Genomic DNA, 25,026 nt, shown 5'->3' on the forward strand with positions numbered 1-25,026 from the left:
TAATGCTGCTGTAAACATAGTGGTGCATATATCCCTTTCAATTATTGTTTTTGTATGTTTTGGGTAAATACCCAGTAGTATTACTACTGGATCATAGGTTTGGTATGTTTTTAACTTTTTGAGGAACCTCCATACAATCTTCCATGGTGGCTGCACCAGTTTTCATTCCTACCAGCAGTGTATGAGGGTTCCTTTTTTCTCCACATCTTTGCCCACATATGTTGTTTCTTGTGTTTTTTATTTTAGCCATTCTGCTGGGTATGACATGATATCTTGTTTTAATTTTGATTTGTGTTTCCCCAATGGTAAGTGATATCGAATATCTTTTCATGTGTCTGTTGGCCATGTGGATGTCTTTTGTGGAGAACAGTCTGTTTATTTCTTCTGCCCATTTTTAAACTAGATTCTTTGTTTTTGGGGTGTTGATCTATTTAAGTTCTTCATATGTTTTGGATACTAACCTTTTATCTGATTAGTCATTTCAAGTATCTTCTCCCATTCAATAGGTTGCCCTTTAATTTTGTTGATTGTTTCCCTTGCTGTGTGGAAGCCTTTTATTTTGATGTAGTCCCAATATTTTATTTTTGCTCTTATTTTCCTTGCCTCAAAAGACATATCTAGAAAATCTTGCTATGGCCAATGTCAGAGAAATTACTGCCTGTGCTCTCTTGTAGAATTTTTATGGTTTCAGGTCTCACATTTAGGTCTTTAATCCATTTTGAAATTATTTTTGTGTATGGTGTAAGAAAGTGATCATGTACATTTTGCATGTAGCTGACCAGTTTCCCCAACAGCATTTGTTGATGAGACTGTCTTTTTCCATTGCATATTCTTTCCTGCTTCATCAAAGATTAATTGACCATGTAACTGTGGGTTTATTTCTGGGTTTTCTATTCTGTTCTATTGATATATGCGTCTATTTTTGTGCCAGCACCATACTGATTTGATTACTACAGTTTGTAATACAATGTAAAGCCCAGAATTGTGAAGTCTCTAGCTTTGCTTTACTTTTTCAAAATTGCTTTGGCTATTCAGGGTCTTTTATAGTTCCATATACATTTTAGGATTGTTTTAGCTCTGTGAAAAATGCTCTTGGTATTTTGATAGGGGTTACATTAAATATGTGTATTGCTTTGGATAGTATAGACATTTTAATAGTATTCTTCCAATCCATGAGCATGGAATATCTTTCTATGTGTGTGATCTTCAATTTCTTTCATCAGTGTTTTATACTTTTCAGAGTACAAGTTTTTCACTTCTTTGGTTAAGTTTATCCCTAGGTATTTTATTGTTTTTGTTGCAATTATAATGGGATTGTTTTATTAATTTCTTTCTTCTGCTTCATCATTACTGCATAGAAATGCCACAGATTTCTGCACATTGATTTTGTATGTAGCAATTTTACTGAATTCCTTTATCAGTTCTAGTGGTTTTTTGGTAGTGCCTTTAAGGTTTTCTCTCTTTTTTTTTATTTTTTAAAAAAGATTTTATTTATTTATTTATTTATTTATTTGAAAGAGAGCACAAGCTGGGGAGAGGGAGAAGCAGGCTCCCTGCTAGGAGGCTTGATCCCAGAACCCTGGGGTGATGACCCAAGCTGAAGGCGGACACTCAACTTACTAAGCCACCAAGTGCCCCTAGGGTTTTTTATATATAGCATCATGTCATCTGGAAATAAGAAAAGTTTTACTTCTTCCTTACTCATTTGGATGCCTTTTATTTCTTTTTGTCTGATTGTGGTGTCTAGGAATTCCGGTACTATGCTGAACAAAAGTGGTGAAATTGGACATTCTTGTCTTTTTCCTGATCTTAGAGGGAGAGCTCTCACTTTCCCCATTGAATATGGTGTTTGCTGTGGGTTTTTTATATATGGCCTTTATTATGTTGAGGTATGTTCCCTCTAAACCCACTTTGTAGAGGCTTTGATCATGAATGAATGTTTACTTTGTCAAATGCTTGTTTTGTATCTATTAAAATTATCATATGGTTTTTATCTTTTCTCTTATTGATGAAATATATGGCATTGATTATTTTGAAAATATTGAACTACCCTTGAAACCTAGAAATAAATCCCAGTCGATCATGGTGAATGATATTTTTTAATGTAATGTTGGGTTTGATTTGCTAGTATTTTTGTTAAGGATCTTTGCTTCTATGATCATCAGAGATATTGGTCTGTACTTCTCTTTATCTGTGGTGTCTTTGTCTGGTTTTGGTGTAACTGGCCTTATAGAATGCATTTGGATGTTTTCCTTCTATTTTTTGGAATAGTTTGGGAAGAATAGGTATTAACTCATCCTTAAATATTTGGTAGAATTCACCTGTGAACCATCTGGTCCTGAACTTTTGCTTCTGGGTAGTTTTTTATTACTGATTACTGATTACTGATTACTGACAACTGGTGTGTTCTAACTTTCTGTTTCTTTCTGCTTCTGTTTTGGGAGGTTATGTTTCTAAGAATTTATCCATTTCTTTTAGGTTGTCTAATATATTGGCATATAGTTTTTCATAATATTCTCTTAACAATTGTTTGTATTTCTGTGGTGTTGGTTGTTATTTTTCCTCTTTCACTTACGATTTTCTTCCTGACTTTTAAAAGAAGAAGGAATTTTATTGCCTGCCAGAACAAAACTTAGTAGCTTCTTAAAAATTAACATATAATGTATTATTTGCCCCAGGGGTACATGTCTGTGAATCATTGGCTTACACACTTTACAGCACTCAGCATAGCACACACCCTCCCCAATGTCCATAACCCAGCCACCCTATCCCTGACCCCCCCCACCCCCCAGCAACCCTAAGTTAGTTTTGTGAGATTAAGAGTCTTTTATGGTTTGTCTCCCTCCTGATCCCATCTTGTTTCTTTCCATAGTTTGGCTATTGTGAACATTAAAAAAGTGCTCAACATCATTCCGCAGCAGGTAAATACAAGTCAAAACCACAGTGAGGTACCGCCTCACACCAGTCAGAACAGCTAAAATTAATAAGTCAGAAAACTACAGATGTTGGCAAGGATGTGGAGAACAGAGAACCCTCCTACACCATTGGTGGGAACCAAGATGTCCATCAACAGATGAATGGATAAAGAGGATGTGAGATATATGTATATGTATATATATATATATATATATATTATGCAGCCATCAAAAGAAATGAAATCTTGCCGTTTGCAATGATGTGGATGGAACTAGAGGGTATTATGCTAAATGAAATAAGTCAATCAGAGAAAAATAATTATCATATGATCTCTCTGATATGAGGAGGCAGGGCAGGGGGTTGGGGGGGTAGGGAGGGAAAAAATGAAACAAGAAAAGAAACAAGATGGGATCAGGAGGGAGACAAGATGGGATAAGGAGGAATAGAGGGTAACCTTAACTTTAAATCTGGAAGTGTCTTTGGGTCTCAAATTAGTTTCTTGTAGACAGCATTTTGATGGTTTTTTTTTAAAATCCATTCTGATACCCTGTGTCTTCTGATTGGGGCATTTAGCCCATTTACATTCAGGGTAGCTATTGAAAGATATGAATTAATGCCATTGTCTTGCCTGTAAGGTGATTGTTACTGTATGCTGTCTCTGTTCCTTTCTGGTCTGTTACTTTAGGGCTCTCTCTTTGCTTAGAGGACCACTTGTAATATTTCCTTTAGGGCTGGTTTGGTGTTTGTAAATTCTTTTAATTTTTATTTGTCCTGGAAGCTTTTTAATTCTTTCTGTTTTCAACGACAACCTAGCTGGATATAGTATTCTTGGTTGCTTATTTTTCTCATTTAGTGCTCGGAATATATCATGCCAATCTTTTCTGGCCTGCCAGGTCTCTGTGGTTAGGTCTGCTGACAATCTAGTATTTCTGTCATTGTATGTTACAGACCTTTAGTCCCAAGCTGTTTCAGGATTTTCTTTTTGTCACTGAGACTTGTAAGTTTTACTATTAGATGATGGGGTGTGGACCTACTTTTATTGTTTTTGAGGGGGATTCTCTGTGCCTCCTGGATTTTGATGCTTGCTCCCTTCACCAAATTAGGGAAATTCTCTGTTATAACTTGCTCCAATATACCTTCTGGCCCGCTCTCTCTTTCTTCTTCTTCTGGGTTCCCAAGTATTCTAATATTCTTTCATCATATGGTATCACTTATCTCAAATTCTCTCCTCGTGGTCCAGTAGTTGTTTGTCTCTCTTTTTCTCAGCTTCTTTATTCTCCATCATTTAGTCTTCTATATCACTCATATTCTCTTCTGCATCATTTATCCTAGCAGTAAGAGACTCTATTTTTATTGCACCTCATTAATAGCTTTTTAAATTTCAACTTGGTTAGATTTTAGTTCCTTTATTTCTCCAGAAAGGGATTTTATTTCTCCATAAAGAGGTTCTCTAATATCTTCCATGGTTTTTTTGAGCCCAGCTAGCCCCATGATGATTGTCAGTCTGAACTCTAGTTCTCACATATTACTATGTCCATATTGATTAGGTCCCTAGCTGCTGGTACTGCCTCTTGTTCTTTTTTATTGTGGCGAGTTTTTCTGCCTTGTCATTTTATCAAGATAAGAATAGATAAATGAGAGAACAAAATACTAAATGGGTAGCAATGACCTCAGAAAATATACACTAACCAAATCAGAAGAGTCTTAAAACTGGAGAGTTAGGAGGGGAGAAATGAGGGGGAAAAGAAAAAAAAAAAAAAATATATATATATATATTAGACTGGTGAATAGAACAGAGCCACACACTTAATTTTGGGTGTATTTTGGTCTGTTAGAATAAACCAACTCCCTAAATTTTAAAGAAAGAAAAACTTATATACACAAAAATAAGGGTAAACACAATGAAAGAATGGAATATGACTGTAAAGATGAAAATTTTAAAAGATTCTAAAGAAGGAATTGATAAGAAGGTTGAAAAAAGGAAAGAATGTGATCAGGCTGGAGACTAGAGCAAAGCCATGTGCTAGATTTAGAGTATATTTTGATCTATTAGAAGAAATTGTATCCCAGAATTTTAAAGGAAAAAAAAACCCTATATGTATATAAAAAGTAAGGTTAAATAAAATGAAGGGAAAAAATATGACTATAACAATGAATATTTAAAAAGTAAAGGTATTGATAAAATAGTTTAAAATGTTAAAATAGGAAAGAGGAAAAATTTTAAAAATAGAATAAGAAAAAAATAAAATTTTAAAAATTTAACTTTGAAAGACTAAGGGATTATGGGGGAAAAGCCATGAATTCTATGTGTTGCTTTCTCCTAGCTCTGGAGTTCCACAGTTATCTTTGATCAGTGACCTTGGTCTTGGCTGGATGTTCATGCTGATCTTCTGGGGGAGGGGCCTGTTGCAGTGATTCTCAATTGTCTTTGCCTGAGTCAGAATTGCACCACACTTGCCAGGGGTCAGGCTAAGTAATCTTCTCAGGTTCACTCTCAGTAGCTTTTGTTCCTTTAATGCTTTCTGTACAGCTTTGGAGGATGGGAATGAAGATGGAAGCCTCTCAATCTCCAGTCCTGCAGGAGCCAAGAGCTCGGGGCCCCACTCCTCCATGCACCTTTAGAGAAAAGCAGTCAATCACTCCCATCTCCCTGGTCTTGACTAAGCATTTCTATCTCTGGCACATGGCCCCATTTGGAGTCTCTAAACCCAGCGGATTCCTGCAGCGCACTCCCATGCCACTCCTCCCGGAGGAGGAAGGAGGGAGTCTCCCTGGATCATGGGGTCTCTGCTCAAAGACCAGGGGTCCGACTGTGCCTTGGATCATGGTTTAAGGTAACCCCAAGCGGAGAGCCCACTCCTTGGCTCCATCTCTACAGCTGGCTTCCCTGCTCCAATACCTGGGAGCTCTGCCACACTCAGACACCCCTGGTCTTTTTGTGACCGGTGGTTTCTGAGGCCACACTCTCCCCTTGAGGGCTCCACCTCCTGTTTAGCTTCTGGAGCGATGTCCCTCAGTGGAGCAGACTTCTAAAAGTTCTGATTCTGTGCTCTGCTGCTCTACTGCTTGCCAGGAGCCAGCCCCTCCCCCTGAAGTCTATCTTCCCATTACTTCGGGTTCACTTCACATGTCCTACATTCTGGAAGGTGGTTGATTTCCTGTTCCTAGAATTGCTGCTTTTCTCTTTGAGCTCCTGTTGAGTTAGTAGGTGTTCAGAATGGTTTGATAACTATCTAGCTGAACTCCAGGATCCTGATGATATTTTGGTTTCCGGCTCCTCTGCCATCTTCTCACTTGTGTTGTTGTTGTTGTTGTTTTGCCCTTTCACTCTTTTATGAGTCTGGCTAGAGGTTTATTCATTTTGTTAATCTTTTCAAAGAAATAGCTCCTGGTTTCATTGATCCTTTTTTTTTGTTGTTGTTGTTACTTTGTTTTGTTTTAGTTTCTGTATCATTTATTTCTGCTCTAAATTTTATTTCCTTCCTTCCTTTTGGGTTTTGTTTTTCTTTTTCTAGTTCCTTTAGGTGTAAGGTTAAGGTGTTTTGAGATTTTTCTTCCTTCTTGAGGTAGGTCTGTGTTGCTATAACCTTCCCTCTTGGAACCACTTTTGCTTCATCACAAGGGTTTTAGACCATTGTTCTCATTTTCATTTGTTTCCATGTATTTTTTGATTTCTTCTTTTATCTCTTCATTGACTTATTTATGTTTAGTAGGATGTTATTTAACTTCCATGTATTTGTGGTCTCCAGATTTTTTCTTGTGGTTGATTTCTAGTTTCATAGCAGTGTGGTCTGAAAAGATGCATGGTATGGCTTTGATCTTTTTGAATTTGCTGAGGCTTGTTTTGTGTAAAGTAATCTATTCTGGAGAATGTTCCATATACACGTGAAAAGAATATGTATTCTACTGTTTTATGGTGAGTGTTCTGAATATATCTGTTAAATCCATCCACCCTGTGTGTCACTCAAAGCCACTGTTGCCTTGTTGATTTTCTGTTTTGATGATCTGTCCATTGATCTCAGTGTGGCTTACTGTTGCAAAGTCCTTTACTGTTGTTGTATTATCATTGAGTAGTTCCTTTATGTTTGTTATGAGCTGCTTTATGTATTTGGGTGCTCCCATGTCGGGTGCATAAATGTTTACAATTGTTGTTATCTTTTTTTTTTTAAGGTTTATTTATTTATTTTAGAGAAAGAGAGCATGAGCAGATGTGGGGGCAGAAGAAGAGGGAGAGGGAGAGAATCCTAAGCAGACTCCTTGCTGAGCACTGAGCCTGACACAAGGCTCAATCTCACAACCCCAAGATCATGATGTGAGCCAAAATCAAGAGTTGAATGCTCAACTATCTGAGCCAACCAAGTGCCCCAATTGTTATGTCTTCTTGTTGGCTTGTCCCCTTTATGATATTTATAGTGTCCTTCTTTGTCCCTTTTTACAGACTTTGTTTTAGTCTATTTTGTCCAATATAAGTATTGCTATTCCAGCTTTCTTTTGACATCGTTTGCATGATAAATATTTCTCCACCCCCTCACTTCTAATCTGCAGGTGTCTTTGGTGTGAAATGAGTCTCTATTAGGCAGCATGGAGATGGGTACTGTTCTTTTATCCCTTCCATAATTCTGTGATTTTGATTGGAGCATTTAGTCTATTTACATTCAGAGTAATTGCTGATAGATATGTATTTATTGCCATTTTGTTACTTGTTTTGTGGTTTTGTAGCTTTTCTCTGATCCTTTATTTTCTTTCTCCATGATTTGCTGGTTTTCTTTAGTGATATATTTGGATTCCTTATTCTTTGTTTTTTTGCATATGCTACTCCTCTTTGATTGGAGGTTACCAATGCGTTTATATATAACATCTTCTCCTGTAGCAGTTTATGCTAAGCTGATGGTTGCTTAATTTTGAATTCATTCTGTACTCCTCTTCCCTCCATGTTTCAGATATTTGGTATCATATTTCACATCCTTCTATTTTGTGCTTCTCTTGATAGATTTTTACAGATATACTAATTTATTTTTGCCTTTGTGCTTCCTATCTTTCTTGCTCTTACTTGTGGTTTTTGTTTTCCACTCAGAGTCTCCCTTAACATTTATTGTAGGGCTGGTTTAGTGGTCATAAATTCTTCACTTTTGTTTGTTTGGGAAACTCTTTATCTTTCCTTTTATTCTAAATGATAGCCTTGTTGGATAGACTATTTTAAAAGAATATTTATTTATATGAGAAGGAGAGAGAGTGTGTGCACAAGCAGGAGCAAGGAGTCCCAAGTGGGACTTGATCCCAGGACCCAGAGATCATGACCTGAGCTGAAGGCAGACACCTAACTGGTTGATCCACTCAGGTGCCCCTGGATAGACTATTCTTGCCTGGAGATGTTTCCTTTTCTGCACTTTGAATATATTGAGCCCCTGTCTCCTGGACTGAAAAGATTCTGCTGAAAAATTAGCTGATAGCGTTATGGGGCTTCCTTTGTATGTAACTGTCTTCTTTTCTCTTCCAAACCTTAAAATTCTTTATCATTTTTTTTTCTTGGTCATTTTAATTACTATGTGTCTTGGTGTGGACCCCCTTGGGTTGAATTTGTTGTGGGGATCTCTGTGCCTCCTGAATCTGGATCTCTGTTTCCCTTTCCAGATTCAGGATGTTTTCAGCTATTTCTTCAAATACATTTTCTGCCCCCACCCCCACCCTTTCTCTCTCTTCTCCTTCTTGGATCCTTATAATGTAAATGTTAATTACACTTGATGGTGTTGCTGAGTGCTCTAAGTCTATTCTCATTAGGCAGCATTTATTTGTCTCTCACCTGTTCAGCCTGATTGCTTCCCATTACTTTATCCTCTGGGTCACTGATACATTCGTCCACTTCCTCTAGCCCACTATTTATCTTTGTTAAGGGCCTCACTAATGTCCTCTACCCTTTTCTGAAGTCCATTAATATCCTTATGATTACTACGTTAAATTCTCTATCAGGCATATTACATATTTGTTTCCACTTATCTCACCACTGTGATTTTTGTCTTGTTCTTTCAGAGCCAACTTCTTATAATAGTATTTACCACGTTGCATAGTCATTTATCTGTTTACCTCCTATTTCCCAACCCTATAACCCCTGCCCCAACCATCCTGGCAGATCTTTGTCTTTTCTGTGTTTATCCTAGAACATACTTATAACAGGGCTAGTAGGGACTACAACATTCCTAGTAGGACCTCAACAAATGAATGAATTCTTCTTTGGCCTGCTTCTAAAAACCAAATGCCATGTTATTCACATTTAATATTGGAATGAGTTACTTTTCTTCTTGTAGTTAGTTATGTTTTTGAACTCCTTATAAAGGTATTGTTAGAACTTTGCTCTCTCAATTCTATTAATTTCTTATATACAAAATACTTTTCTGCAATTCATTTTTCCTTAAAAATTACTTCCAGTCCTGCTGATGAGTCAGTAGCTCAAGTATCAGGAAGTGATTCTTTAAATATCTTTTAAATACCTATAATTACATACACCAAACCCACATATCCTTCTCTGACCCCATACTCGAGTTTGATTCTCCTGATTTTTAATTCAAGGAGGAAAATGTGAAATGACTTGGGGTGGGAATGGCAAAATGCAACTGAAAGTTAATTGCTCTCCTCGCTCAAATTTGCATAAAACTTAAAGCTAGAAGAAATATTAATAATTACCTAACCTAAATCCCTTTTTTAAAGTAAATCCTTTTTTCCTCCAGGAAACAAGACCAGAAGTCATAAAGGTCCTAAGTTTGCACAGCAAATTAGTGACTCGTTGATTCCAGGACATGTGTTTTTCTCTTCCATTATACTAACTGCTCATGAAAAATTTGGTGTTAAAGGCCTATTAACTATGCATATGGATCTTTTCAAGCTTCTATTTCCTCATATGTAAAGTAGGGATAATAATAGGAGCTATGTCATGGGTTTGTTTTGAGATTTTTTAATTGAACTGTAATTGACACATGATGTTACATTAGTTTCAGGTGTACAACATAGTACCTCCACAACTCTGTATGTTATGCTACATCCACAAATAGCTACCATCTGTGGCTATACAATGATACTGTGATACCATTGATTTTATTCTTTGTGCTGTACCTTGTATCTCAGTTACTTATTCATTCCAAAACTGGAAGTCTATACTACCCACTCACCTTGAGCCATTTGGCCCATCCCCCAACCACCAGTTTCTTCTCTGATTTATGGATCTGTTTGGTTTTTGTTTGTTTTTTAGCTTCCACATATGAGTGAAATCATATGGTATTTGTCCTTCTCTGACTGGCTTATTTCCCTTCGTGTAATACTTTTCTGGATCCATCCATGTTGGTTCAAATGGCAAGATTTAATTCTTTTTTTATATCTGAATATTCTATTGTGTGTGTGTGTGTGTGTGTGTATCTATATCTATATAGTGTGCATGTGTGTGTATATATATATATACACACACATATATATATATATCTATCTTCCTTAATTTGGCTATATTGCAGTATTTATAATAGCCAAGATATGGAAGCAATGTCCATGGATAGATGAAGAAAACACACACACACACAAATATTATTCAGCTATAAAAAAGAATGAAATCTTGCCATTTGCAACAAGGATGATCTAGAAAGGTATTGTGCCATGTGAAATAAGTCAGTCAGAGAAGGACAAATACCATATGATTTCACTCATGTGTGAAATTTAAGAAACAAAACAAATGAACAAAGGAAAAAGAAACCAATAACAACAACAAACAAAAAATCAAACCAACACCCACCCCCCACCAAAAAACCAGACTCTTAACTTTGAGAAAAAAACAGATGGTTACCAGAGGAAAGGTAGGTGGAGGAATGGGTGAAATAGGTCAAGGGGATTAAAAGTACACGTGCCTTGATGAGCACTGTGTAAAATATAGTATTGTTGAATCATTCTATTTTACACCTGAAACTAATATAACTATGTTAACCATACTGGAATTAAAAATTTTTAAAAATATTTTATTTATTTATTTGACACAGAGAGATCACAGGTAGGCAGAGAGGCTGGCAGAGAGAGAGAGGGAGGGAAGCACATTCCCTGCTGAGCAGAGAGCCCAATGGGGGGCTCGATCCCAGGACCATGAGATCATGACCTGAGCGGAAGGCAGAGGCTTAACCCACTGAGCCACCCAGGTGCCCCTGGAATTAAAATTTTTAAAAATGCTTCAATGAGCATAGCAGTTAATATATCTTTTCAATTTAGTGTTTGTGTTTTCTTTGGGTAAATCTCTAGTAGGGAAATTACTGGATGATATGGTAGGTTGACTTTAAATTTTTTGAGGTAATTCCATGTTGTTTTTCATAGTGGTTGCATTAATTTGCATTCCCACCAACAGTATAAAAGGGTTCCTTTTCTCTACATGCTCACCAATACGTTATTTCTTGACTTTTTGATTCTAGTCATTCTGATATATGTGAGGTGGTATTTCATTGTGGTTTTGATTTGCATTTCTCTGATGATTAGTGATGTTGAGCACCTTTTCATATGTCTGTGGGCCATCTATATGTCTTTTTTGGAAAAATATCTATTCAGGTCCTCTGCCCATTTTTAATTAGATTGTGTGTGTGTGTGTGTGTGTGTGTGTGTGTGTTAAGTTCCTAATATATTTTGGATATTAGCCCCTTAACAGATATATGATTTTTAAGTTTATTCTCCCAGTCAGTAGGTCACCTTTTCCTTCTGTTGATGGTTTCCTTCACTGTGCAAAAGCCTTTGATTTTGGTGTAGTTCCAGTAGTTTATTTTTTTGCTTCCTCTACTGAGGAGACCTATCTAGAAAAATGTTGCTAAGGCCAATGTTAAAGAAATTATTGCCATGTTTTCTTCTTGGAGTTTTATGGTTTTATGTCTCATATTTAGGTCTTTAATCTATTTTGAGTTTGTGTGTGGTATAAAAAGTGGTCCAGTTTCATTCTTTTGCATGTAACTGTCCAATTTTCCCAGCACTATCAAAGGGACTATTTTCCTCATTGTACATTCTTGCCTCCTTTGTCATAGATTGACTATATAAGCATGGGTTTATTTCTGATTTTTCTATTCTGTTCACATGCCAACTTGTGCTTAGACTTATCCTTAACCTCTTCCCGGGGGACATTAATACTCAAGTCTATCAGTGCCAGGAATGCAGCAGGTATTGTTGGCCATGGTTTTCCAATGAGTGACTGCCTTAGGCTCGCCCCTAGTAAATCATCTTATGGAACCACAGGGCCCTCATGATGTCACAGGATGAGTATCTTATGTCAGGATCAGATTTAAAGTCTTTTAGTGAATAGGGCTGTCACTCTCCATGTTAACTAAAACTTACTATTAACTTCCTCTTGTTCTTTCCATAGTCCTCTTTTGTAGTTCCAATGATCTTCTACCCATTAAGTCCATTAGCATTTTAGGATGACTTATTGGGATTGCATTTTCCTTCAGGACAAAGAAAATATTGTTTTCTGAAAAAATTGATAGTTTAAGTGGGGCTTCCTGAGACCAGCTGTACATGTTTGTCTAAGGCTGGCCTACAGTTAAATGGCCTTAATAGACATGAATGGCTCTGATAAGGAGGCAGTAATTGGACAACAGAAGTGCTCCTCTGAAGGCATGATCATCGTTTACTGCTTACAGTGGTAAAGGGGGTAAAGTAATCAGTAGGACCATGTGCTGAAGATAAACTAAAGGCAATATCCATGCTAGGATGGCTATAGCTAGGTGTAAACCTAGGGACAAGGAGGGAAGGAGGAAGAAATCCTCCACAACTGTTTACCTAACACCTAACATGGCTTAGAGTGACTATACAAATGTATATAGCATGTTATAACTGACCATCTTGCCAATGAGAAGCTAATCATCCCCCATATCTAGGAAAGCGGGAGGATCAACATGACACATATTTCCACACTAAGCTACTGCCAGCACCTGTAGGTATGGGCTCCTTATTCATAACATTAAGGTAGTATAACATTTTATCTGCTATGTGACTTGCATAGTCTACCCCTTCCACTGCACTCTCTTCCCTCACCTTGTTTTAAACTCACCCCTACCCAATCCCATCTACCCCTCCCCCCATATAACTGTCTTCCATCATGAGTTATAGGAACTTCTGGAAATTTGGTTAGAGCCAGTGAAAGTACATGTCAGTTGCTGTCTGCTTTTCATGACCAAAGTATCTAAATTCTTTAGTCCTTTCCTAGAAAGGGTTGAATGACTGTCTTTTGCTCCTACCCTCTGTACTGTATAAGTACTGATTCTCACAAGCCTGGGTCATATCTGTAGCTACCTGGTCCATAACCAGACCCTCATTGGCTGCCTTTTTTCCCTTTCTGGATAATGTTCTCCCTTCATTCCATGGGAATTCCAGCCCTAGAAGAAGGGACTAAGGAGGAGGCAGGGTACCTTTGGCAAACACTTGGGTGAATATGAGTCATTGTGAGTGTAATGGCCTTTTCATTTGTTAACTGTTTCCATGGTCACAGCTGGGTCTCAGGATGGGAAACAGCCCTCCACACACTGGGTATCATTACATCACTCCTCTTAGTAACCTCTACTGCCTTCCTGTTGCTTGCAGCATAAACAAGGTAGTATGGGAGGTATTCTGCATACTAGTTTTGAGCCCATTCTCCTCCTTTTTCTTCACTTTCTCCCAAGACTTCAATCCGGTGCTTACAATGTTTTCTTTTCTCAAGACCCAGTTCAAACATCACCTTCCTTGGGAGCTTCTGAGACTTCACTGATGTGTAGCTGGTTCTCCTTCCTCTGAGATCTCACTGTACTGTATGTTCACCTTCTCACATGGTACTCTAATTACTAGTCTATGCATCTGCCATTCCCACCCACCTTGCTCTTGATGGTGAGCTTTGCACAGGCTGGTGTGAGTCTTACTCATCTGAGTGTTGGAGCCTGTGTTCAACATCTGGCTCTCAGTAGGTATTCAGACAATATTAACTGAATGAAGGAAAAGGGAAGAGAATGGGTCTTCTATCAATTTATTGAGCAAAACACGGGTAGGATAATACAGTGAGGCACTGATCCAGTAAAGAGAACAATGATGTTTTAATGAAACTTCTTTTAAATCTGTGAAGTACATGTGAAGTAAATGCTTTTATTTTTTCCATAGGACAGATTTCCAAACAATGATCACAGTGCTTAGGTTAATAAGATACTGGAAAGATGAGGAGCCAAAGAATGCTATGAGATAACAAAATCTCTCCAACTATGTATCAAATGCAGATTACTGAAACATCAAATGAATGATGTTTAGAATGACATGACTAAAAACAAGACATTACAGTCATCAAGTCCATAAAACTAGAAAAAGTTATATCACAAAAAGACCTTTCATAAGCTATTAAATGAGCATATATGATAGACGAACCAATTTTATATGTGAAGCAGCTTATAGCACCAACACATTGGCAGGACCTGTAGAGTGGGCCACTGGACCGAGGCATCGGAGGGGAGGTTGGGGCGAGTCTCCGCCATCCTCTACTTAAGCCTCCTGTTTTACAGATGGTGAAATGGGGGCCCAGAGAGAGATGAAGTGCCTTGTCCGAAGTCTCAGGACATAGGGACACAGGATTGGCTGGAAAAGGAGCCAAGGCTACCATCCAGGCCACCCAACTTTAGGTAAGTGCTCTATTTTAGTCTACACATAATTCTATATGTTACATGTATTTCGTTCCTATTAACAGATCTACCATAAAAGAAATCAATACAATCATAACACACTCCAGTATTTTATTTTATTGAGAAGGACTGACATATACTATAGTTCATTTCCTGGGCCTCTATAGATCTTCAACTGATAGTTGGAATAATTAGACGACGCTTATCTTGGTTGTAAACGGGCTGAGCAGGCAGCATCCGAAGCCAAGTTTAGCATATCTTCTACTACCTAAACTGAGCTATGCCTCAAAATTACTAAGTCATTGGTAAATTTTTTTTTTTATAGTTTAAAATACAAAAACAGTACAGAGAGAAAGCAAGTTGGGTCCTTCCTTTAAAAGATCATTATGGCACTCCGATTTTAATAAGGTAAGGAAAGGTAAAACCCTGATTCTTTTTAGATGAATAAGTAACTACAACCTAGACCTTGTGAACGACCTGGTATAATGCGTTTCTATAAAATACTTTGAAGTCATGAACTTTTGTCTAGCATATTTTGCCACGGTCCTGAGGCCTCAATGGATAGACTGATGCACTATTGAACATATAAGAAGGAAAAGGAGATCACTATTAACAGAAGTAGCATTAAAGACAAAAGTCAATAATGAACACATTTAAATAGCTTCATAGATATGAAGCCAAGAAGTTGCAAGTATATTATGTGATTAAGTGTGTCTTTATAGTGGTAGTTGGAAAAACAACAACGCCAACAACAATACAACACATACTGGGTATTTGTCCATTATAAGCCAGCTACTGAAGAACAGTTTAATTGTAGTTCATAAGTTGAATAGAGCCTGATAAATAAAAGTGACTTCTGCATATCCTATACATAGATTTTCTTACACAGACATCTAGTTGAAAGTCAATCAACATTTAGCTACAATTTTCCCCCACTGGGTCTAGCACCCAAGGATGGGATTTCTCTTCTCCTGAACATGCCCTACACCTAGTTAGGAAGTTACATGACATTCACCCTCCTAGCCTTTATGATATCTGACCAGCAAAAATGAAATCTTCTGGGACCTCGAGTCCATTCCTTACCACTACAAGCACATCGACAAATAGAGAGCAAAACATGTTTTGTTTTCTGTTAGGTAAAAAGGACATAATTTAGTACTAAAGAATAAACTATGCTTGCTACTGAAAAGTTGCACATATGCCAAAAAGGTATAATAAAATTTCATAAAAATATTTAACAAACTGCCTCATAAATATTTAAAGAAAAATGTTAAAATCAGAATGAGAATAAGATTAGTATTCTGAAACGATCAGTAGAAAAATATACTTGTTAAAAGGAAAGGCCTCATTCAGTGAAGCATTAAATGTAATGTCTTTTTAGTGTACATTTCAAATTTTACCTTTAGCTCTCCTAAACAGGTGCCTCTAATTTACTTAGAAATGGGGCCTATTGCAAAACCAAGCGGTAGATGACAAGAGGTTAAGGCCAGTGGCATGATTTTCACACGATGTTGGAAAAGTGAGGGCAGTTCCCAATGCTGAACAGATAGGTGCCTGGGGAAATCCCGACTATATTTGAGCAGTTTAAAGACAGCCCTGCATTTGTTCCTCCACAATCAGCTTCATACTCCAAACCCAGACATTCGATTTTAAAAGGGGCTTGTGCTGCAGAGCAAGATTGTAAGAACGAGGGGAAACCACTGTAGGTAATATCCTGGGGTTGGATCCTTTTTGAAAATAAGCTTTGAAATCCTTCACTAGTAGGTATTTTAATGAACTAAAGATAACTGAGAAGCTCAAAGGCTTGTGTATGGTTTGAGCCCTTAAGTGAGCATTTTTGTTTAAAAAAGGGATCCTTTCTCCTTCTTTGATAAAACTAAAATACTCTGTTGACATAGGAGCTTCTTCTGGGTGCCACTGGCAAGTCCAAGGATGTGAGGGCTCTGCTCATGCCCAGAGGAATATTAAGAATCTGATGAGCACCTGCTGGAACCCTGAAGCCCCGGTACTGCACCCCCGAATCCAAGCCTGCCTGGGGGGTTTGTAGACAAGGTAGGAAACAACACAGCGGCCCCGCAGGTATTTGTAGTGTCTGATAACTTTGGCTTTTGTATGTTTCTTTCCCACCACGTTCCACCCACTTGGGGCTGGGGAGGTGATACCACACCTCTGGAAACAGCCATTCCAGCAGGAGAGGAAAGATAATGGACCGGGCATCGAGGAGGAATTCACCAGGGTTGGCGAAGGAAAGCAGCTGGCTTTCACACATTCCTGCTCCTCTTTGGGCGGGGCTCACGTGCACAGTCTCCCTCTGAGCATGGGGGTGGACATTTCCAAGGTCTCTACCCCTAACCCAGAGAACACAAGCCCCAGGGCCACAGCTGCCCAGAGTCCTCCCCCGACCAGCCCCACCCTTCTAGACGTAGGATCACTGAAGCCCAAAAGGCTCCCTTGTGTATATCTCCTTAGAGGGTTTTTAGTTCAGTTTTTAATTGGTACTGTTGATTATAACTTAAGAGGTCAGCACGATTTCTTCGCTACTCAATTACAGTGGCTAGGATCTTTAGGATGGCCTTCACTGTCTGTACAGTAACTACATGAAAAAAATCTTACCCACCTACATACAGCTCAAGGCAAAGGTATGACTTCTAAAGTTGAGGAACTGAGGGCATGGAAAAAGATTTTACTAAGGAAATAAGCATTGATATGTGTATATACAAAGACATATATACACAACACACTCCTCACGCAGGTATACTGTACAGTTGGCACAACCCTATTAAGAACATACTAGGATGTAAAGGTTTTAGAACTGAAGTCATTCTTGGCATTTTAATATAGACAGCTACTTAGGTAACTGAGGTCAGGATATAACTGGCTTTTTCGTATGTTTAAAAGGATATAATCGTCTTTTTTTCAATGGCCCAAACCAATATGACACCATCGTTATCAAATGGGAAAGAGGGCTGTTATTCTGGATGAAATCAGTAAAAGGTGTTTTAGAGAAAGGGCAACTTGGAAAATAAAGACGTCAGAGTCGATTATTCCAAGTTAGAGTATTTTAGTTATTAGCAGTGGTTACCAAATAAGCTGAAAGTAAATTTCTTCCAAGGAGCTGCTCAAAATTTGCTTTGTTGAGAAGAGGTGAGGAGCCATTTCAGCGTTCCTCTATAAGATGATGCAAGTTTTTTTATCCTTGAAAGGGTTTTCTGAGGTCGGTATCCCTATCAGCAAAGGGTCGCTCCTGGCGTGCTCCTCACAGTAGGACATGAGGTCCGCTGACGCCTTTGAAACCTGCCAGGGGGAAAAAACCCAAAGAAACAAAATTTATTTACAAACATTGTGAGTATAACTGAACAGCCACGCACTGGGCAGAGGACTGTTGGAGTGATATTCTGAGAGCCGGCTTCTCCGAGATTACTTGTGAGTGAGGAAAGGAAAAAGACGGACCAGTCTGGCAGCACTGGCCTTTTTTCGCCAAGTGGTCAGACTCAAAGATCAGACAGACCTCCTGTGTCTCCTGGTGTGAGCACAGATGACCTACCCCCAGTTGGCAGCTTGGAAAATTAAGTATGCCAGTATTTAACAGGAATCGAATCCTCAGCAACCCGGGGTAATTTCTGCAAAATGAGTGGCCTGGATTCTTCAAAAGTGGACTGTGTGGCAGATTATTATATGATCCTGAATGTTACCATTGTACTATGGCTATGTAGAAGAATGCCCTTGGGTCCAGGAGATAGACGGTGAGGGGTTTAAGGATGAAGAGTCACGAAGTTGCACAGAATGTTCAAGAGGCTTAAAGGATAGGAGGTGTGTGTGTGTGTGTGTGTGTGTGTGTGTGTGTGTGTGTAGACAGAAAGAGAAAGCAAATGAGCCAAAACGTTAATAATTAGCGAATCTTGGCAAACACTATAGGGGTGTTTGTTGTTATAACTCTTCTATAGGTTAGAAATTTCTCAAAGAGCCAGAGGGGAAAGTATATAGGAATCAAGGCAAGGGTGTATCTTAGTTTGCATTTGAAACAAAACTGGATTGCAGCAAGATTTAGGAATGGAATTATGGGCCTGGAGCCAATACTCTCAAGAGATAGTCAAGTTCTAGAAGAGCTTCAAGAGTTAAAGACCCAGCCTGGGAAAGTAAAAAGAGGGACAAAACCAGAAGGGGACGAATCAGTGCCTTCCTCTGGCGGGAGTTTAAAAAATGCCCTGCCCTGTTCAGAGGCCAGGGTGGGATATCCCACAGGATCATCAGATCCGTGTCTTTAACGCAAGAAGCACAGGGCAGCTGAGGCCTGTCAAATACAGCCCAGGCAGCCTGCTGTTTTGAGGACAGGTGACTGTCCCCAGGCCCAGAGGAATGTGTCAGGTGACTGCTCCAGTTTCTAGGAAACAGCATTACTCACAACATTCCAGGGCACACACTGCCTCGTTCCCTCTTGGGATTTGGGGTGGGGGAAGACTCTGAATTCAGGTGACCATATAAATGCCTTCCCGTTTCTTCCAGATCTCAGCTAAGGCTGGCATTATTCATGCTGGCTGCAGAATGTGTCTGTAAAATAGTCCACATACATTTAAAAAGCAGCATACTCTTAAAAAAAGGGGACCACGTGTGTTGACTAGCTGTGCAAGGCTAGCTCACCTGCAATGATAACTCTAGAACGCTTCATAAATTCCAGAGGGATGACAAGGGTGCGTTCCTTAAGTCCATCTGGACCCCCTGGCCCAAGGCAGAACACCTAGATCGTGGTACTTGACAGGGCTTGGTCAGGGAAGGTGGGTCCTCAGGGGATCCTGTCCTGGGTTTTAGGTTTTTCTGTCCAAACAGAAAGGCTAACTGAGACACTTGGGCTGCCCTGTGCTGAAACTAAAGTCTGTGCCAGGCAGCAATGAGAGTTAAGACTCTGAGGCTCTTTGCTTGCTCTCGGAAATTCCTGCCCCCACCTGCAATAAATGGCATTGTCTTCTCTGAAAAGTGGCCTCGCCTTGGGAGAGCAGAGGGGCCTGATTCCACCCAGGCTTCTGACCTTTATTCTCTCGATGGAGGCTTCCATTCTCAACTGTTGCACTGTCCTCCTGGCCTGGGCGATGTTGTTGGTGCTTGCTGTTTTGCTGGACATCTTCAACTATTGTTTCTACCTGAAACCTGAAAAGAACATCAATTGTTGAAGCAGTGCTAAAGCTTTCGCTCCTTAGGGGAAAAGGGTGTACCTTCCCACTTCTCCCAGGTGCTGGCAGGTAGTTACTAAGATGCCCTTCACTGGAGCTCCTACATAGATCTTTCGTTTGCAGTACTAGTCACCTAATCCGTGCACCCTGACACACAGCACAATGGAGGCTTTTCCAGCATTTTCTAAGAGGGAACAAACACTGGTGGTAGTCGGGGGGCCTCCGGCAACAGTGAGCAAATGCAAGCACAGGCCACATTACGCACACAGTTTAATATTACTGCTATGTACTTTAGTGGAAGGTTCGATTTTATTTCCTTTTGGCTCTTTTATCCAACTATTACACTGATTCAAGTCCTGGCAACCAAAAACAGTGAAGGAGAGTGCCTCTGGAGAACTTTGCACAAAGGGTGCATTTTTAGGTGCTATCGAGGTTTGCAATCGTTTGAGGAATGTTAGTTAGGCAGATAAGGAAGTCTTTATTCAAGGAAAAGTGGGAACCTTTCAGCTGGAGGATTCTCACTGGCAGACCCATTGCAAGTGTCCAAGGGGATACATGGAGTGGCCTCAAGCCTGAAATACCGAACAGAACTCTCTCTTTCCCTCCTTTGCCTCTGTCTGGCCTCCTCCTGGGGGCCGGGCCGCTTGCTAATCCCATACCCCCACTCCAGGGTTGTGGGTTGGCTCTCCTCTTTGGCCTGACCCTTGGATCTGAGACTGCCTTTTTCCTTGGTCAGCCCAGCCACCTGGTAAAAACGTAAAGGAAACCTCCTGGACCTTGAGCTTCAACCCGTCTGCTTGTCCAAGGACATATTCCAAAAGGAAGGCTCAGAGGAGAGCGCTACCAGGTGCCTCTGCCATATATGGCTAAGTTCTGTCCTGGCAAGGCGGCGACCAGGGGAAGTGCAGAGCTGGCAGGCCTGGCATCAGTGTGGCCGTTTGATGACTCACAGGAGCAGGTGGGCAGTAGGTATGCCTCCTCGTACGCTGCAAGGGCTCAGCAAAGTCTCAGGGCACCCTGGCGCCAGCAGCAAACCCAGGCTGACTCAACCTTCTGGAGGGGCTGCAGCGGTGCAGTCTATCTGCTGTAAAGGCTTAGGACCAGATAAGGTTGCAAAAGAGACGGCAAGCCCCAGGCTCCATGGTGTCCAAGCTGTGGTCTACCACAGGTGTTCCACCCGAGTTTTACCTCACGAGGAGTGCTCCCCAGGGCTCAGCGCCAAGACCCGGGTAGGGCCTTGGTCAGAAGCAGCTTTGGGTCAAATGCACAAATAAAACCGTGCTTTTAGCTGCATTCACAATTCTGATATCCAGCCTCATCGGCATGCTGCACATTCCTAAGTTTGGATCCTTCCTCTGCTGCTTACTGGCTGGGGAAGCTGGGCTGGTTACTCGACCTCTATGAGCCCAAGTTTTCTTCTACATAATTGAAAGGGAGGAGTGTGTCTGAGGAGTTAATTCGCTGATGCACATGCAGTATTTAGCCAAGGACCAGGGCGCTCCAAAAACAGCAGCTGCTCTTCTATTTATCCTTGGAGGTCACTTGTGGACCTGTCTCCCTCCCCCCACCTCCCTGCCAGGGTCACTGAGTCCCTGGGATCCTGATGACCGGGCCTGGGTGGGGGAAAGGGCTAAGGCATCATCCCCTTTCCAATGCACCCCCAGGCAACTCTGCTGCAGCCCTGCCATGCAGAATGGAAGGGCTAGTGACAGCCACTGAAGCATCGCCTAGAAGAAGGAAGCCCAACACAGCGGGAAAGAGGGAGGAGGAATCTTAGGGCAGGGTAAGGTGACCCTGCTTTATCTGAGGCCTTGGCGACCTCATTTCCATATACTCCCTGCCAAGCTGCCTCTTCCTCAGATTCCTGCAGCCCACCCCACCCAAAGGAGAGGCCTAGGGCCAGCTCCCACCCAGCAGCCTGGCCCAGAGTGCTGCTGTGCTCCCAGGGAAGGCCTTCGGAACGGAGCCTTTGGAATGGGACCGAGGCGGGCAGCAGGCTCCCTGCAAACGCAGCAAAGTGCACGCTCCTTCCACAGTCGTTCCCTGCAGCACGCTGAGCTGGGCTCCCATGCCAGCTGGCCAGGGTTCTGAGGACTGGCCCCCAGCCTCCAGAACGCAAACATGATACCCTTCTGAAGGGCCTGCCTCCTAAGGACTTTCTGAATGTCCCTTTGGGGGAGAATAACGCCAAGCATTCTCTTCTCCTCTGCTTCCAAGGCACGAAGTTTCCAAGGCCTGAGTGAGTTTTCCTGCAACTGCTCCATCGTTCACACGCATCAAGACTAGTCATAACCAGCAGAGAGCTCACCAGCAGGCTCAGTACGTACGATCCTGGGGTGGGGCCCTCTAACATTGGTGAGAAGCCGCAGCCAGGACCTGAAGGACTTTCTTTCTGACTGTATTACCATCCAGACAAACAAGAGTGAGCAACTGACTGCACGCTCGCAGGTTTCCCCCATGCTGATAGCTGCCCTCCGACCTGCTCCCTCCCCGCCTGCCTTCTTCCCTGCTTCCTTCCCAGGGACTTCTCCTCTGCTTCAGGGAGAGTGGAGCCCTTCCTCCTGTCCCACCAGCTTTTCTCAGGTTCCCCAACTCAAATACAAGTTCTCTTCTCAAAGGCCACTTCCCTCTCCTGGCCTATGTATAAACCCACCCAGAAAACTAGTTAACATTTAGGACAGGGGTGATTTCCACAGCTTTCCAGATGATTAAACACAAACAATTTCCTCCTAAATAGGAATAGCTCTGGCTGGTCAATTAAATGGGGCATGTGTGGTCATTCCTAGAAAAAGCTGTGTACTGGGCCACTGGAAAACAACATAATCTCTTATTACAACATTCTTCTTATAGAGAAGAATTCTACAGTTTCAACTTAAGCAGCCTCCAGGAGGGCCGCGCTGTTTTGGCTGTTGAACCGCGGAGTCTACGGGAGCCCGAGGTCTAGGCCAGGATTTCCTCCCAAGCTGCAGCTGCTTTGCATCTCCTCACAGGCAGGCTGGGGCAGACCAGGCCAGAGAGCCTCTCCCACCCTGTTTGTGCCTTTGGAGGGTTTCTTTGCTCTTCCCTCAATGGCAAGGATGTCTAACTGGCTGCTTGTGCCACCAGATGGGTGAAAAGCTTGCTTTATTCTTACTTTAAGAATCGCTTCCAAGGCAAACAACACCTGATACTTCTGTGGAACCTCAGGGTGAACACGTTGCTTTCAGATGCAGGGCTCTGTGAAGCCTCCCTGTAAGCCTGAAAGCTGGGTGGCTGTTTCATCCTCATTTTAGAGATAAGGCACCTGAAGTTCGAAAAGCTTGCTCCAAGTTCACCCAGCATCTAAGCCTTGAACTGGCTTGTAAGCCTTTCACCCCAGAAGCCACATTCCCCACCGCACCAAGAAGAGGATGCAATTCCAGTTAATCTGACCCACAAACACTCAGGGCAACGGTGACCGTGACCCTGATGACCCGGAGTCCTGAGCTTGCTGACTGCTCTGCGGCTGTGCACCACCCTTCTGGGCCAGAAAGCATCTGTTTGTCTAGTGCCCTGAAAAACAGACCTCCCCTCTCCTTCCTGCAAGCTAAGCAAGAATGTTCTCGCTGTCAGGAGCAGCTAGGACTGAGGTCAGCATCTGGAGATCCTGAGCGACCGGCGCTGGATCCTCCCTTCCCCCGCCCTAGAAGCAGGGAGGCCTGCGCAGACCCCCACGTGGATAAAAACATGGCTATCGCTTCTGCGACCTTGTTCGCATTTTTACAAGTGGCTAGCAGATTTGAATAAACACGTGTGCTATTTAGTTATTCAAATACTTGGCGTTAGTTCTAATGCTGTTGTTCATCTGAAGTCTTAGGTTCCTAGAAATTCCTAGGAACACAGCTTCCCATTAGGGTAATAAGAGCACCTTAATCTTTGTCTGGAGGGGCCTGGAGCAGGGAGAGGGCGGGGATGGAAAGTATGTCAGGGAGCTCACTCCGTGAACCAGCAGCTGAATCAGAGGTCTGCTGGGCTGGCCAATAACTGAATCACTGGAGTGAAGCCAATGTTCTGAGTAAACACACCCCTTCTGTGTATAATAAAAGAGCAGGGTTAAAAAAAACCAAAAACCAAAAAACAAAACAGGTTTCCACTTCCCCTCTGATCTTGCCTTCTACTCTCTATGTTTTAATGTCTTACCCTGGCTCTTTGTCCCCCCTCATCCATTAAAGGGGTGTGGGCAACAATGCCAGTCTCACAGGGTTGCTGGGAGAACAAATAAGCATCTCCCCATACTGTACCCTACACAAGCTATTTAAATAAATGCTTGGTCCCTGGGTTCACCGACAAGACAAAAAAATCACGCGTTCAGTGAGAAATGAGAAAAATGCACCCAGCAAAGCAGCAAAAGAATTTCAAGGTAGTGTGATAGAGTAGCAATATCTTTCTAATACGGTCCGAGAGGGAGTGCAACTAGACTTTTAAGAACACTTACTTTAGGGGCACCAGGGTGGCTCAGTCGGTTAAGCGTGTGCCTTCCGCTCAGGTCATGATTCCAGGGCCCTCTGATCGAGCCCCCTATCAGGCTCCTTGCTAAGCGGGGAGCCTGCTTCTCCCTCTCCCTCTGCCTGCCTGCCACTTCCTCTGCTTGTGCTCTGTCTCGTGCTATCGCTGTGTGTCAAACAAATAAAATCTTTAAAAAAAAATTAAAAAGAACACTTACTTTAATAAATCTCACGAACATTTATTTTAAATCAGAGTCTATGGGCTGAATGCAGGTAGGTGTGTTTGCCTGGGCCCCACAGAGGGTTAACTCAAGTGTGTGTGTGTGTGTGTGTGTGTGTGTGTTTTAACTTTGAATTGATTGTCAATGTTTGAAAAGCTGAGATATTTCACTTCAAGACAAAGATTTCGGGAAAAGTCAAAATCTTACAAAACCAGGCTGGGTCCGAGTAGTGGCTACTGTTTTCACACTTGCTGGGACACCTGCCGGTCCCTCTATTTGAACTTGTGACATGGCCTTTGTACCGTGCCTTGGACACTAAGTTCTGGCGACATACTCAAGGATTAGGCCAGGGGACTTAAGCTGACTCCTGCCCTTACCATTGCCTGGGAACCCATGTAAGCCTCAATTTTCTCATGGGAAAAATGGGGATAATAATACTTTTCTATTTCAAAGGGCTGTTAAGAGCATCAGATAAAATACGCACGTGAATGTAATAAACACGAAGCAGACTCTCACTGAGAGGTAACTACCTACACCCTCCACTCCCATCCCTGCTGAAGTGCTCTCAGCACCCCTCCATCCCTGCTGATTGGGTACTGAGCAGCTCCCTACCCTCCCCCTG

At 41.5% G+C, this 25,026-nt stretch overlaps 1 protein-coding gene across 1 annotated transcript in view; it reads right to left on the reverse strand.

Annotated features, from left to right (window-relative positions):
• Positions 1 to 13,899: 13,899 nt before the first annotated feature.
• GNG12 (G protein subunit gamma 12) overlaps positions 13,900 to 25,026 on the reverse strand; it is a 131,254-nt gene continuing 120,127 nt past the window's right edge. Inside the window, exons 3-4 of the mRNA XM_044238441.1 lie at positions 19,579 to 19,697; positions 13,900 to 17,849 (exon numbers count right to left, since the gene is read on the reverse strand). Coding sequence (XP_044094376.1) covers positions 17,724 to 17,849; positions 19,579 to 19,671 — 219 coding nt within the window. The 5' untranslated portion in view covers positions 19,672 to 19,697 and the 3' untranslated portion in view covers positions 13,900 to 17,723. The remainder of the gene's footprint in view (positions 17,850 to 19,578; positions 19,698 to 25,026) is intronic.

This window comes from Neovison vison, chromosome 2 (genome assembly GCF_020171115.1).
Source record: "Neovison vison isolate M4711 chromosome 2, ASM_NN_V1, whole genome shotgun sequence".
In the NCBI taxonomy this organism is placed as follows: domain Eukaryota; kingdom Metazoa; phylum Chordata; class Mammalia; order Carnivora; family Mustelidae; genus Neogale; species Neogale vison.